The sequence below is a fragment of the Schistosoma haematobium genome, chromosome 1 (genome assembly GCF_000699445.3).
Source record: "Schistosoma haematobium chromosome 1, whole genome shotgun sequence".
Taxonomy (NCBI): domain Eukaryota; kingdom Metazoa; phylum Platyhelminthes; class Trematoda; order Strigeidida; family Schistosomatidae; genus Schistosoma; species Schistosoma haematobium.
The window spans coordinates 62,010,008-62,025,513 of NC_067196.1; the positions used below are offsets into that span (position 1 = coordinate 62,010,008).

Below are 15,506 nucleotides of genomic sequence, written 5' to 3' on the forward strand. Positions count from 1 at the left end.
TGTATTACCTGTTCTTTAACACTGTTCTTATTTATTCTTTGTTTTTATTCTGTGAAACGCTAAGCTCTATGGTAGCGGTAGTTGGGGTTTCACCCATTAAGTCATTTCATCGAAAGCAACTAGGTTGTAATTACAATGATAAAATCTTAATAATTATTTTTCTGTTTGTGACATCCATGGTCACATACCACGCTTGACCATCCTGCATTAAACTATCCATCCACCCATAACATTCCCAATAAATGAATTTATGGTGCATGGTCTTGAAAAACGAGTAAATTCCAGTGTATTTCATTTCACAGAGTTATATCGACCACAATTCTCGATTATGCAAACATGCTAACTTTTGCGATTCTGCAGAATAATTATTCAAATGTATAAGGCTAATAACCTAATCATAATTTCGTTTTAATTGCATATCAGGAGTGGAATACTCAAGGAAATCATTTGGACATTGGATTTATTATGGATTCTTGGACTAAACAGAGGAATTATCCACTAGTGATTGTAAAGAGAAATGGGTCAAACGTGTTTTGTTTTGAGCAGAAGCGTTATTTTCAACACTATGGTAACAAGTCATCTCAAACAAATCGTGAGTAAGTGAACTATATATTAATTTAGACAACATCCGTATTCAGAAATTATATATGAAGAAAAGTGAGTTTGTAATGTATGCAATGTTTGTTATTGTGTTGAGTGCTAGTGATGTCGAAGGATATACGTAGCGTGTATCATCAAGTGAGAGTGAAATCTCTGGCGACTGAATGTGCAACAGATCGAAGAGAAGAGAAGGTGAACAGTGAATGATTAGTGTGGGAACGAAGGAACAATCAAGTTCCAGATCACTGATTGAAATTTCGCAAATTAATTATTCACTTTGTGATTCTCAATACATTATCAATAATTTTCCTAAGATCATGTCCATTCCTCAATTTAAATGACGAAAGAAATTTAACCCATTGTGATTTTCAACCAACATACCTTCCGTCTCTTACTTAGTGCACTATTTGTTTAGTTTTCCGATGTGATATTCCACTTGATATAACACTAATTTATTTGAGTGTGGTGTTCATTCAAGATACGGTTTGCTAGTATTGAGATGAAACGACCTTTGCTCAGCATGACCTGCAGTATGTGATTAGTTAAAAGTCTGGATATTTTTCATACGTGTGATTTTATTCCAATCAGTAATCAATATGGGTGTACGATCAATATATGATGAGTGTATTTTCTACCAGGATCGCTATTGTATTTTTGGGATCAATAATCGTTAACTTCGTCAATCTCAGTGTTTTCGATTCGCGCCATGGGAATCGCAGTGGTCTCTCGTTTTGTTAAGCATTGAGTGACACAGAAATAAAGGTTGTTGACGTGGATTTTGAAAATGTGAAAGACATAACAATTGCCAACTTAGTCAATATACACAATTCAGTTTTTCAATGTAACTGTCTGGTCCCAGTTATACCTCGGTTTACTGTACAACTTTCCACCGAAACCTGTTTTTCTGTTAAAAATATACTTCCTTATCTTCATTCATCAAGTCACCGTTATAGAAGAAGATGCGGACATATCACACCTCAAGATACTGGATTACACCATCATTTCAAACACATAAATATTATTTCTATTCCATGCCAATTGTGAAATTATTGTATCTGTTACACTTTGTCTGGCAAAAGGCGTTATTGAGCGGGATTCATCAACATTGTTGAAACAATATCCACTAGAGTTATTAACATTTGGTGTACCACTGCCTAACGGCCAAACTGAAATGTTTCCTATTATTATATCGAACATGATTTACGAATTTAATATTCACAAAACCCCTTCTCATACCATGTATGCTGCTGAAATATATGTAGATTTAAATTGAAATCATAATATAGAAAACGAGTGCGTGGGGTCACCTCCATTATACTATATATGATTTCATTCTAAGTAACTGATAAAACAGCGACTACCCTTTTCACGAACCCAATATGATCATCTTCAAAATATCAATGTTCACTTCACACAACTACGGTTGAGTTTACTAATTATAAACAAAATTATTTCTCACAGAAAGAGGGCGTTACTTTCTCTTTGTTGTTAATATAACTATCAAAAGTCTATACATCTGGCATCTTGTAGTAAAGAAAAGATTTAAGAACAGAGGAACAGATGGGTGGAACAATTTCAGGAACATTTGAATAAGCCATCTTCAGTGGATCCATTAGACCTCAAAGCACCACCTGCAGATCATCCTATACATGTCACTCAACCAATGATCGAAGAAATCAAGTTGATCATCAGAAGAATCAAATGTGGGAAAGCCTTAGGATTTGAAAATATACCAGCTGAAACATCAAAATCAGACATAAAAGTAACTGCAAATATGCTTCACGTTCTACTCAGGAAAATTAGAGAGAAAGAACAAGTGCCACCGACAAAACTGGAAAAAATAGCACATCAAGATACAAAATATAGGAGATCTGAGCAGATGTAAGGACTACAGAGGCATCACATTCTTGCCGGTACTAGAACTATTGTAGAACATAGTGTTGCTAGACTGATGAAAGTTTCAGTAGAAGCTCAACTTCAAGATCAATAAATTGGATTCTGTAAAGTTCGGTCATGGACTACACCACAAATATTTGTAAATAACCATCTACACAAGATACAGAATATCCGGTAACTGGATTCCAACAGCAACAGTCTACTGTGGGAAACAAAAGTCCAGCTTTCAAATAAGTAGGAAATTAGGAAAAGATGTTGGAAATTAATAGAAAATACATAGTGAAATCATCGGATTTCATCACGAAGCAGGTACTAATTTGGAATCCTGAATAGAAACGGAAAAGGGGAATAAAACACATTAAACTGAGTCAAGAATCATAAGCAGACATGAAAAAGATGTAAGGGAAATGGAATGAATCGTAGTGGATGGTCCATGACAGAGTTGGATGGAGAATTCCGGTAGTCTGTCTAGGCTCCTCCACAAGGTGGGGCAACAAGCGTAAGGGAAGAAATATTTAGTAGTGGATTGGGCCAACAAACCATCTTTTGTATTTATGTTTGAAATCCAACTCGAACCCTATCGATCAACCAGCATTATCAACAAGTGTTTTGTTATGGCACTCTATCAAAGTTCCTGTTTTTATATATAATATTTATAATTTGGTAGCTTTTAATATTCATTATTATGTGTTTTGCTTCTTTCAGACACTCCTGGATAATACCAATCACTTATGGGTCAGCACAAACGGTGAACTGGACAAATGTTGATATTGTGTGGGTGGTAAACAGTAAGAAATACCATATTTCGTTTTCATCAGTATAATTACTACGCTATACGCTACACATGCCTTTACATTCTTTGCGTCACGTTCTGAAGCTAGACGATCGAGTTGACGAGCCTTTTTCCATAAAGAGCGACGGCTGTCTTATCCAACAAATGTAGCACTAATTTGTTCTGAGGCGTGTTTTACACCTCACATAGAGGAAGACGTTTTACCACCCCTCAAATTATAAACAGATGAGGTAAAATTAATAATAAAATACCACGCTCTTATTCAGCTTTAACTGTTTATTCTCATTCATACGTATTTGCCAATATTGTAATATTTATGAATTATTTCATTATTCCTCGCTTCCATAAGACAAAATGAATCAAACAATGAACATAAACTCAGACGACTGGTACTTGTTGAATGTAAAACAAGGTGGATTTTATCGAGTTCACTACGCTGACAATAACTGGATCTTATTAATCAACCAATTGCAAAAGAATTTCACGGTTTGTTTAAAACACTTGCGTTTCTCCTTGTTACAAATAACTATTCTATCAAATACTTTAAGTATAATCTTGTAAATAACATAAAAAATTTTATGTATGCATCATTATGATGATAAATTTTGTAGAACGTGATAAACAATTCAGGATATTCTAATATGAACCAGTGTGAATGGATCTCCATTCATTGTGAATATCCAACCACAATCATTGACTTGAAATTTATTCATATGTAGCACACTAACTTTTACGTCAGACGGCATGACCATTTACCAATTGAACATACGAAACTACATGTTAAATAACGTTTCGTCATTTGACATAGATATTTACTAACTTAATTATTTATTTAACCTCTTACTTTCTAAATCACTTGTTTACCTACCTAGCTACTTACTCAGTTACGTACTTACCTATATACTTATGCAATTACTTACTAAATATTTGTCGCCTGATCATCTTCACAACAACAAACTATCCTATCATAGCCACTTTTCAAATTTTTGCGAATTGCTTCTCATTCTTTTGATGTATAGTGGCTGTTATTCGATAGAATCCTTAAACATAGCAAACCGTTCGGCCTGATAACGGTTGCTAGATAATGTCTCATACGGTTTATGAATTAGAGGACGAGTACAAATTCTTTACTGTGTTTTTCTTTGCACGACGCACATATTATCAAAACTACAGATACGCGAAACAAGAATTTAAGGCTAATACCGAAAAGCAAGTGAGCAAGTGGACGTTCCAGTCAAAATTAATAGGTTTGAAATGTTTTTGAGATGGTGGAGAAGATTTGAAATGTTTCTATATACACATACTGAAATGAATGAATCTTGATTCAATGAAACGATTAATAGTTAGGCTAGCAGAATAAATATATGGGTACAATGGTACAATGAAATAGATAAGCTGTTATTGTACGAATGACTCTGCTCGATAAATGGGATAACCAAATTAAATGTGAACAAACTCAATCGCACGCGAGCTACTATAATAGCTCCAACTAAATGTACAAAGAGTGTCTGTATTTGTGAAAGAAAAAAAATGCTAAATTTAACCGGTCGGTAAATATCCAAACTTACGAGAGTAAGATGTATGATAGAACTATCCTATGGGTTATTGCAAGTACGTGTGAGCTTAACATCGTATACGTTCGTGAGACCAGATAAAGTGATAACGGAAGATCAGGATAATGAAGTGGTGCTTATAGACGCCCATTTACATTGACATCCGAATGTAAAATAATATGTAGAACAAAAGAATTGATAAGTCAAAATTTTCAATGTGTACATACAGAACGAAGAGGAAAAGACAAAATTCACATATGATGAGGTGAAAGAAACTATTTATTCGAAATCATCGCTATATACCTTTGTGATCGACTCACTCTTCGAACATATCTTGTGGTCACCGGACACTTCTCTTATCGCTGCATTAGCGTCGTTGATTCTCGTGTCTAGTTGGTGTGATCATCTTCGAAGGTCTTGCTCTTGTTGATTGGAAATCACTATATTTGAAAGCTGGTTTCCCTCGATCGATTATGATTACATCTGTCTTGCCAGCTGTTTCTATGGTGACTGCCTTATCTGTCCTCGTAATCAATTTAAATGGACCGTCGTAATTCGGTTGCAGAGGTGGATGTACATTATCTCTTCTAATTAATACATGAGTACTATTATGCAGTTCCTGCGGTATGAACACTCGTCTTTGTTGTAGTCTGTGAAGTGTTATTTTTAGCTCGTTCATGTGCTTCTTCAGGCGTTGCACGTGGTCGGCTACATTTGTCGGAAAACTTTCCTGAAGCGAAAAATTCTCCAGGTAAACTTACAGTAGTTCAATATACCAACTCAACTGAACAACATCATATGTCCTGTTTAATTGCTGTTCTTAGACTCAACATTACTAGAGGAAGTTCATTGGCTCAATCGTTGTTGACAATGACAGATGTAAGAAACGCTTATAACTGCCTTTGCGGGTATTCAACCATTACGTTTGCCATTGGATGATAGTATGTCGTTCGAATACGTTTAACATGTGCCCACTAATGACTAGCTTCGTGAGGGAATTCTTGGAGTTCTATTGAGAACCCGCGACCAGTGGAGCTAATCCGTGTCGGGTAGAGACAGGTATCTACCTCAGTACACTGGAAGTTGGTCGTGCAATCTCGTGGATTGGTTGATGTTAGACACTAACACCATTGGATTCCGGCTCGGTGGTCTAGTTGGTTAGGCGCCTGGCGCGAGACCGATACGTCCTGGGTTCGAATCTCGCGGGGAGCGGGATCGTAGATGCGCACTGCTGAGGAGTCCCATACTAGGGCGAAACGGTCGTCCAGTGCCTCCAGGTTTCCAACTGTGGTCTAACATCAATTGATTCATGATCTCAATCAATAATTCTGAGGAGTTGTTTAAGCTGCTGGAAGAGTCGACTTTCGAATCGGGCTTCTCCGTCGGTTGTGATAATCGCTGGTACGCCATATTAAGAAATGCAATTCTCGACTGGGGCTTTGGTTACAGACTCAACTGAGGTTCCATTTATCGGTACTACTACAGGCTATTGTATAAATCTATCAATGTATGTAAAAATATATTTATATTCATTCGAAACTGTCAGTTGTCCCATGATATCGATATGTATGTTGGAATCTAGTGTCTTGGTGAGAACAAAAACCCAATGAGGAGCTAGTATGACGATGTGTATAATTATGGTTTACTATGATAGGAGTACTTCTCTAATAATGGGCCTAATCCTAAAATTTTAGATTTTTCATGATGCAACTGCCTAATCTATAAGGTCTTACGTGGAAGTCACAATTTCGTCTACACTGACTCATCGTATGGTAACGATTACCAATATGTGATGTAGAACACGATTGGGCTGGAGATAGAACAACATATTTAATATTGGAGAAAAGTTATATAACAACACTAAACGATGACCACGCCTACCAGGCTGAGCTGGATGGAATGTTTGAGACACACTTTATTGCACTTTACTTTCACGAGTTTGGTAACCTCCTCTAACAATAATTCACATGAATCACTGCGGCTTTTATCTATCACTAGAGTCATGGAAACGGATTTCATGTTTCTCTTGTCGAAGTCGTGTGACTAACGTTTACTAGTCCGTGATGCTGAGAGACCACTAGGAGACCGCAGGTACACAAAAACTCCATGCCTATTGTGGGAACTGATTCACCTGCCACGACAACGTCCCAGCAGTACGAAGCGCCTCGTCCAAAATCTGAGAACAATTTTCGTCTGCTGTATTCTTGATATCTGACGTGTTCACCGCTCTTAGCACTAGTAACATAATAACGTATTTTCATCCTCGCTTACTTCCCTGATTTCCGCTATCGTATCTACTACGAACTGACAGCCGGCTGATCTGTCCTAGACGAAAACGACTGTTTCTAGGATCTATGTTAATTATCACAGACGTCACCGATAACCAGTATGACCGTTTAAATTTGCTTTATGATCTACAATTTATAGTATGTTTGAAGGAACCAGCATGCAGTAGGAGCTCAGTGTCTCCTTGTGCATGAGAGACTTCTATCCTTCGGTCTTTCTTGCAGCCACATTCGTTGCCTGTTGTTCTGATAAAAGTTCGTCAGTTTGCGACACAGAACACTGTTTCCTTTTTGTAACGCATGGATTCTTTGGTCTGCTGTGCAATTAAACATTTGTAGACTTGTGTAGTTAATCGATCATAATTCCCAGAAACCTGAATGTTTCCACACCTTCCGGTTGTTCTTCAACGAATGATACTTGGTCCATTTTCATCATGTTTCAGTTGAGGGTTTTGCTTTTTCCTTAGTGAATGTTGAGGCCTAATGCTGTGGAGGCTGCCAGCACACTGTCTGTCTTCACCTGGATTTGTTGGTGTGAATGGTACAGAAGAGCTAGACCTTCAAAAATTTTCAAAATATCTAGGTGCATTAGAGCTATCCAATTTGGTCTGTGCTCCTCCTGTGATGTGGATGTCATCACGTTTCAATTGACTTTCTAAAGAAGAAGAGTTATAGTAGTTATCCTTACATGACGATAACTCTTGCGACCTATGAACTGCAGGCATGTAGAAGGTACTACCTCTTTAAACACTTTTCAGTCCTTATGATAGTTTCCTAATGTCTAAATGGATTTTTCAAGCCTCCAAATATCTTACTGCGATACATCTTGAATTCATCGAGCTTGTCACGATCTTGTATAGGGATTATATTGAATATTTTATTGCGGTTATCGTGTTGTACGTTGCTCCATCGACTTCAGCTTCATCTTAGCCACAACCAGGTGGTTATATTAAACCATATCAGCCACTCTTTTTTTTTATCACGTATCATGTAAAATAAAGAGTTCCGTTCAGTTGATTATCTAACTTTTATCTGTAGTGTTGCGATTTGATTTGCACACGTACGATTATCATGAAATCCAGCATATTGATCCCAAAGTTGAGAGCCTACTTGATCTTATGTTCGGTTTCACAACACTGCGTTATTATCTTTGTGAATAGAACATGGATCACTTTGCATGTACTTCTTTCCCTGAATTTAATGTTTCAGCTTGTACGCTAGCTAACACTGCTGTTTCGATGTCCGGTCATTTTAGTGAGACTGGTCTATTAGCGTGTTCTCAAGATTGCTGAACCCACATGCCAGATAGATATCCATCCCTTGTGGTTGAGCACCATATCCTCTGGATGTACTGGTTTTATAATTGTTTTTAGTTTCGCTTCTTAGTTGTCTATTTTCTTTGAGTGGATCTTGTAAGACGTGGAGATTGCTGCTGAGATCTATCTTGAATTCTATAAGTTTGTCATTATTTTGAAGAAACGCTGTAATATTATGAATACGAAAAAATATATATATATATATGTTTAACGCGGTGAAAGTAAAAGTAATTGTTTCATCTTATCATTCGTTTTATCAACTCGAGAAAATACCAAATGCGCATAATTTCAGTGGTAGAATTACGAATTGATTGGAAGTATTAGATTCCATGCCATCTTCACAGCAGATCAGACATATCTGGAAGTTTTATATGAATAAGAGCGTTTAGTGACATGAATAAGTACAAAATAATTAGAAAGGTTACAAATGCACGCTTTGTTGTCACATAGTTGTCTGGCTTTATGTCAGTCCTCGAATCGGCTTGTAAAAGCTTCGATGTGTGCGTTAGGTAAGTGATATGTGACTGCCAAAGACGACGATTTAACATCACAATAAATCAAGTTATCTTTAGAGATGTTAATCAGTGATTTTAGCTCTATACTGCGTATCGCACACTAAGATATGATTTGTTTGAAATCACATTCATTTTATAGATTGCATTTTACATTGTGATTCGAGGTTCTACAAGGCATTTCGATTTTTATCTGATTTCTTTATGTCTAGGCTATTCCAGTTTTCTCACGCGCACGAATATTGAATGATTTATTCAGTCTTGCAAAGTAAGTGTGAAGTGGAATGAAACCAAAATATCGGACTAGTTATTAACTTTGATTCCAAATACCAATTAAAAACACGAAAAATTTGTGGAAAACAATCAAGATGTAAAAACAATGAGTACTTGACAACGTATATCATCTGATCGTAGCGAAAATACTTTGTAGAACCTGGAGATTCTCGGTGATATCCACCCAAAATCGGAGACTGATCCTTTCAGAAATGCAAACTAGCAAAGCAGTTTGCAAGAGAAGCAAATGAGTTGGGAAAACGAATAATTAGCTGCATTAAAAATATATGCAGTGGGTTGAACTGAAATCGGTGTTCACATAGATTTAATGAATACTGAAACAGATCAAATTGTGGTTAAAAAGACGTTCATCTGAACTCGTGTATCAATTATAACCAGCTGTTATATAAACTCTACGATTATAAAATGATAGATTAGTATCATATCAAAGAATTAACACACTCTATACGCTATATTGTTGAAAACATCTGTTAGCACCACATTAACAGAAAACCGTCGTTTGCTTACTCGTTTAATACAGATTTAAAAATATAACATGTCGGGTGGAGTAATTACACAGACATATAAACGAAGAATACTCTTTTCAACAAAGTCTCTTCCTGTTCTGCAATCACAAATCCGAAATAATCATACGAAAAGTATGAAGATATTTCATCAAAGAAAATTTTCCTTCCCACGGTATCATTTTCGGAAGCTGTATAATCGTTTTTAATGTCCATTTTTACATGTAGTATTCTACGGTAATTAATATGTTTACCAATATATTTACTTTGCGACTACCTCACAAATGGCTGTTTTGTTCTTTTTTGGCCTCTTTATCAGTCGTCATATCGTGCCGTATACTCTTTTCCTGAACGCGACAAAATATTTAAACCACGAAGACGAGTTTATTGTATGGATAACAGCTAGTCGAGCGCTGCTCTATATTAATAGCATGTTTGCTCTGAATGAGAATTATGATGTTTTCCAAGCATACTTGCAAACTCTTATACATAACCGAATTCGATCAGCTAGTCAGTCATTTGTTAGTACAGGTGAAGATCCTCAAAAGATGTGAGTAATGATATTTTTATTTCGTATGTCTTTACTCTGTCATATCAGTCAATCACTCAGTTTTATCTCGGAAAACTTTTATTCCGAAACAATCTATATGGAAAGTATTTAATATGAAATGACGAAATTAGCAGTATTGTTGACGGGACTGGTAATCTAAGCCAACAATTTTTGATGAACAGATGAGAGTAACGGTTTCCGAGGGGAGTGACATTCTTCTACAAGGGGTTGGAATATCTGGACCATAATAATGAGCTGGGACCGTATAATTATAAGGATTGGTTAAGTTGCACTTCAAATTGTGCGTTCCTTTAATTAGAAACACACTTTTATTGCCCGGTTGAACTCGACAATCGACTGTAATTAATGCATAGTTGTAATATGATTGCTTGAATTCCATCCATTATAAACGGTTCTAATCGGGTGCTCAAAGTTGTACTTTTTCATCTCAATTTTTTATAGTGGAAACTCAGACGGTGCAACTGTCTTGTGAAAACTCCCGTAACTTAAGAAATAAAGGCCACATAAATTATATTTGAGTACCAAATTATGCTATCGTTTGTCAATTGGTTTTAAGATTAATCGTATTATCAAGTTTCTCCGTTATCACGTAAAATCACGAATTAATTTGTTCCGTTATGTCTAGTTATTTCTAGTTACACCAATGATTATCTTACCTCAAAACTAATAACCTTGAAACATTGACAGAGGAAAAATTAATTTCCTTCGGACTATTTCAATGAATAATGTTAATGTATATATTAAGCTGGTGAAAATCCTGATATGTGGTAAAACATATGGATATATCATAGTAGTAAGATATCGTGAACGGTTACAGCTTGCCGTTAAAATGAGATGAAAAATTTATATCATCAAAAACTGCAGAAATCACCAGCTCGTCAATGCTGTGCCAACTGATGAGTTTAATGACATTCGATTTTTCGTGAAGTGATAACAGAACAGGTTTCGGGATAACGCAATATGTAGAAATATTTTTAAGGTGAATACATTGCGTTTCAGCTACAGAATCGCAGCAATCTTCGAATCCATAAGACAAACTGATCTAATCTGAACATCTTCAGGCATATCCATGAAATTTTTTCCCCGTCAACTAATGATAAACGTACTAGTGTAAAAGAATAAAGTTCATAAATTTTTTTATTTATTAAGTTATAACTTAAATGATCTTACACCGTTTGCTCGATTTTAGACGTTTTGACTATACTGTGATCAAACTCGCTTGTATAGCTGAACATCATCTTTGTGTGAACAAAACTACGGATCTCTTCAGACAATGGATGTCGAAACCCGAAACGAACCCGTTAGTCATGCAATTAATGATTTTTATATGATAAAACAGACTACCGTATAATAATTCTTAAAACGCAGTTTGAATTAGATTTTGTGATCAGTTTTTTGTTGCTGAGGTCAGACACGAATGCATGAATAGTTTGTCAATGTTATGGTTTCCTGAGTGTAAAGAACTAATAAGTCAGTAAGCGTAGTGGGATAGCTGTAAAATTGATGTATATAGTATACGGGTGCTGTGTTACCTGGGTTTGTCGATCAGTCGATAATAACTTTCTTGTGTGAATAAAAGATCTTCATTTATGAGAAATCTTCGAAACAACTTTTGATTGGATAGTTCTACACTATTCTGAACAACAGATTTTAATTTGCGTTCGATATGTTAAAATGAGTATTGGCATTGGCACCATGTGCATAGGATAAACTTATCATGAAAATATATTCACGACTTCTGATTCCCATGAAAACAAATATATATATATATAACTGATTTGGAGAATGGAAGATTTTTGACCAGTTATGAGACACCGATGAGGAATTGTTTTATAAATTACTTATACACTTCCATCCGTTACCCCTCACGAAAGCGTAGGCTGACAAATAGGATTCTCCAAACTGTTCGATCTTATCTTCCTTTCCAGTCATTGCTGATCGCTTCTCATTCCTTCGAAATATGCCTCGAATTCTCGACGCAACGTGTTCTTTGGTCTTCCTCTGTACTTCTTGCCTTCTGGATTCGGAGTGATTGTCTCGACATTCAGTCTGATGGTATAGACAACGCTTGTCGTACTCACATCCAACGTCTTGTCCTGCTTTCATATTCATATGGGAGTTGGTTTGTTCTCTTCTATGGTGTGTCTCTGTTGATGGCATCCGGTCAACTGATATTGATTGTCTTGTACAGACAAGTGTTTATGAAAACATGTATTTTTGATGATGGTTATGACAGTTCTGCGACTTTCAGCCCAGTACACTACAACGGTTTCAATATCTGCAATGAAGGTTCTGAATTTGATGTTGGCTGACAGTTATTTTGATACTTATATGTTTTCAGATGTAATAGTAGTGCTGTTATTTTCCTTATCCTCTCCTCTGCATCTACGCTACACCCTCCTGGTTACTCGGTTATACTTCCCAGATAAGCGGTTGTTTCAACCCCTCACGAAACTTCTCTGTCAAGTTTGATTTGGTTGGTTTCAGTTTAAGATCTTGCTTTTTCCTTTGTGAATGTTAAGGCCTAATGTTTAAGTGGCCGCTGCCACACGGATTGTTTTCACCGGAATATGTTGGTGTGTGATATAGGAGAGCTGAATCATCTACCAGATTCGAAATATCTGAGTGAGTCGAAGCTGTTAGATGTATTCCCCGCTTCACCTGAGATATGGTTGTTGTCACAAATCAATTGACGCGGATAAGCAGCCTCGTTTGATTTCGATCTTTGCTTGCAATTGATCTGTTGTCTGTCTTCCATGCGTGAAATTTCATTGCGTCTTCTTTTTCAAATAAATGTAAACAATACTTGACATTCGCATCCCTTACACGCATATAGTCATAAATCTCTAGAAATAGTTTCATTTCAATAACACAATGAGAAAACGGAGTTGATCTGAAAAATGTGATGTATTAGCGCTATACATTTCGAACAATCTGGTCACACATATACTTGTAAGGGCATTTTTATATGAAAATTAATAAAGGTCAAACAAATAAAAGTACAATTAAAATAACTAAGGGGAGAGAAAGAATAAGAAATTGTCGCGTTATCCTAGGCCATAGAAAGAGGCACTTAACCAGACCTCTCTTGTATTGCCTCATTAAGAGGACTCGAAGAATATGTACCTCTGACATGGTGGAAAAAGATGAAAAGTTACTGACTGACACATTAATAGCAAATGGTTATCCACTCAAGTTTATTAATGGGTGCAAAAGTCAGTTAATGCCAAGACCTCTAATTTATTCAGTGCCAAAGAAAGAAGTTTATGTCAATCTACCATATAGAGGCGAATCTAACAGTATAGTCTTAAGGCAGAGATTGAAAGCAGCCATCGAGAATACGTATTTTGCTGCTCAGTTGGTAGTGATTGAAAAGTCTAAGGTCATGATTCCTAATAGATCCAAACAATGCAGTAATGATTACGTCACATCCCATTGTATTTACCAATTTACATGTTTGTGTAGACACACATACATAGGGAGGAGTAATCGAACAATGCAATCAAGGGTCAATGAACATGTGCCTAGATGACTTCAAAATCAATGTATGTCAAATGATCTGATCATTGTAGGAGGTAGAAAACCAAGCTCATCGATAGCAAAACATATAATTGAGACAGGGCACAAAATTAACATTAATACAGCATTTAGAAAGTTGTATAGAAATTGTCAAGGTCGAATTCTTAAGTTTATTGAAGCCTTGGCTATTCGTAAATTTAAACCCCCCTTATGTGTACAAAAACAATTTGTCGTAACCTTGAATTTACCTTGGTAATCCTTAAGTCATTCTATGGCCTAGGATAACGCGACAAATTCTTATTCTTTCTCCCCCCTTAGTTATTTAATTGTACTTTTATTTGTTTGACCTTTATTAATTTTCATATAAAAATGCCCTTACAAGTATATGTGTGACCAGATTGTTCGAAATGTATAGCGCTAATACATCACATTTTTCAGATCAACTCTGTCTTCTCATTGTTCTATCGAAATTTATAAGAGGGACTGATTGCCTTAAATTTCATTTCAATCGAATGAAAGTAATGTTCTTGTCCACATTTCTTTTGTTTTACAGCATACGACCTGATTTGAGATTCATTACTTATTGTACAGCTATTCGTCATGGTGGTCATGTAGAGTGGAAATTTTTAGAAGGTCAGCTGACGTTGAACGATTCTGTAAATGAGGAAGATACTGAAAACAAGATGTTGGCATTAACGTGTTCTCGTGATACAGAAATTATGAAAGAGTAAGTTAAACTGTTACCTTCAATATTACACTGTCATATCTGTTAATGATAACAGTAACCCGACTAGATGTTTGGAATCCCCATTACTATCAACAAATGAATATGGTCGCATAATCTAAATCCGTTTGTTATAATCGAAGATTTCACAAAATGTGCATGATGATTTCTAAAATTATATGTAACAATGACTATAATTGAACAATTGTAAAGATATATGTTTTTACTCCTCGAATGACGATTAAACAACCAAACGCTATCAAGCCTAATGAAAGTTCATAACATGAGCTTACACCAACTCACCATCAAATGTAAAAAGGACACATGACATGTTTTTAATTTATGGTTGAAACTACATCACTCACATTTTTCAAAGGAGTTTATAAAGTACCATCGATTAAACACGACAAATTTGAACCGCCAATTAAAACCCTGGTGGTTTGGATTGTCAACTTCAGTTAATTCGCTTTCAAATCATAATTATCTTAAATTTTACTCCATGCGGATTTACAAGGATCAGTGGAGTTTTCACATATGGATCAACAATTACCTCGTGATTATCATCAGGATATAGCACTCACAAAATCTCAGAGTACACGAATGTCAAAAGTAGAGTAGAACCCATCGATTAATACTGAACAAATTTTTCTCAATTCAACAAAAACGTCCATCGACAAACGAAACTGCCATCAATGGGACTACCGATTTCAAGACTCATTACAAAGTGATGACGCGATGACCGAAGGCTTCATATCTACAAGAAAAACCATCGATAATGTAGATTCGTCATGTACACGACACATTCGTCATCGTCGAAAAGATCGAGCTTAAAATACATACAAATAACTCAACATTATCTCTGACGGGATACAATTCACAATGTAAAAGAGGAGGAATCGTCGACAAGATCAAGCATTTTAGCTGCAAATCTCATCAGTCA

At 36.0% G+C, this 15,506-nt stretch overlaps 1 protein-coding gene across 3 annotated transcripts in view; it reads left to right on the forward strand.

Annotated features, from left to right (window-relative positions):
- The window catches only part of MS3_00001800 (uncharacterized protein), a 48,449-nt gene that overhangs the window by 12,247 nt on the left and 20,696 nt on the right, over positions 1-15,506 (forward strand). Inside the window, exons 12-18 of one of the 3 annotated variants that reach the window (XM_051209297.1) lie at positions 424-596; positions 3,202-3,284; positions 3,639-3,775; positions 9,168-9,223; positions 10,072-10,302; positions 11,513-11,623; positions 14,396-14,569. In XM_051209297.1, the coding sequence (XP_051074734.1) occupies positions 424-596; positions 3,202-3,284; positions 3,639-3,775; positions 9,168-9,223; positions 10,072-10,302; positions 11,513-11,623; positions 14,396-14,569 (965 nt within the window). Of the gene's footprint in view, positions 1-21; positions 14,570-15,506 lie in introns of those variants that run through there. The other 2 variants (XM_051209293.1, XM_051209294.1) reach the window with 2 other exon arrangements.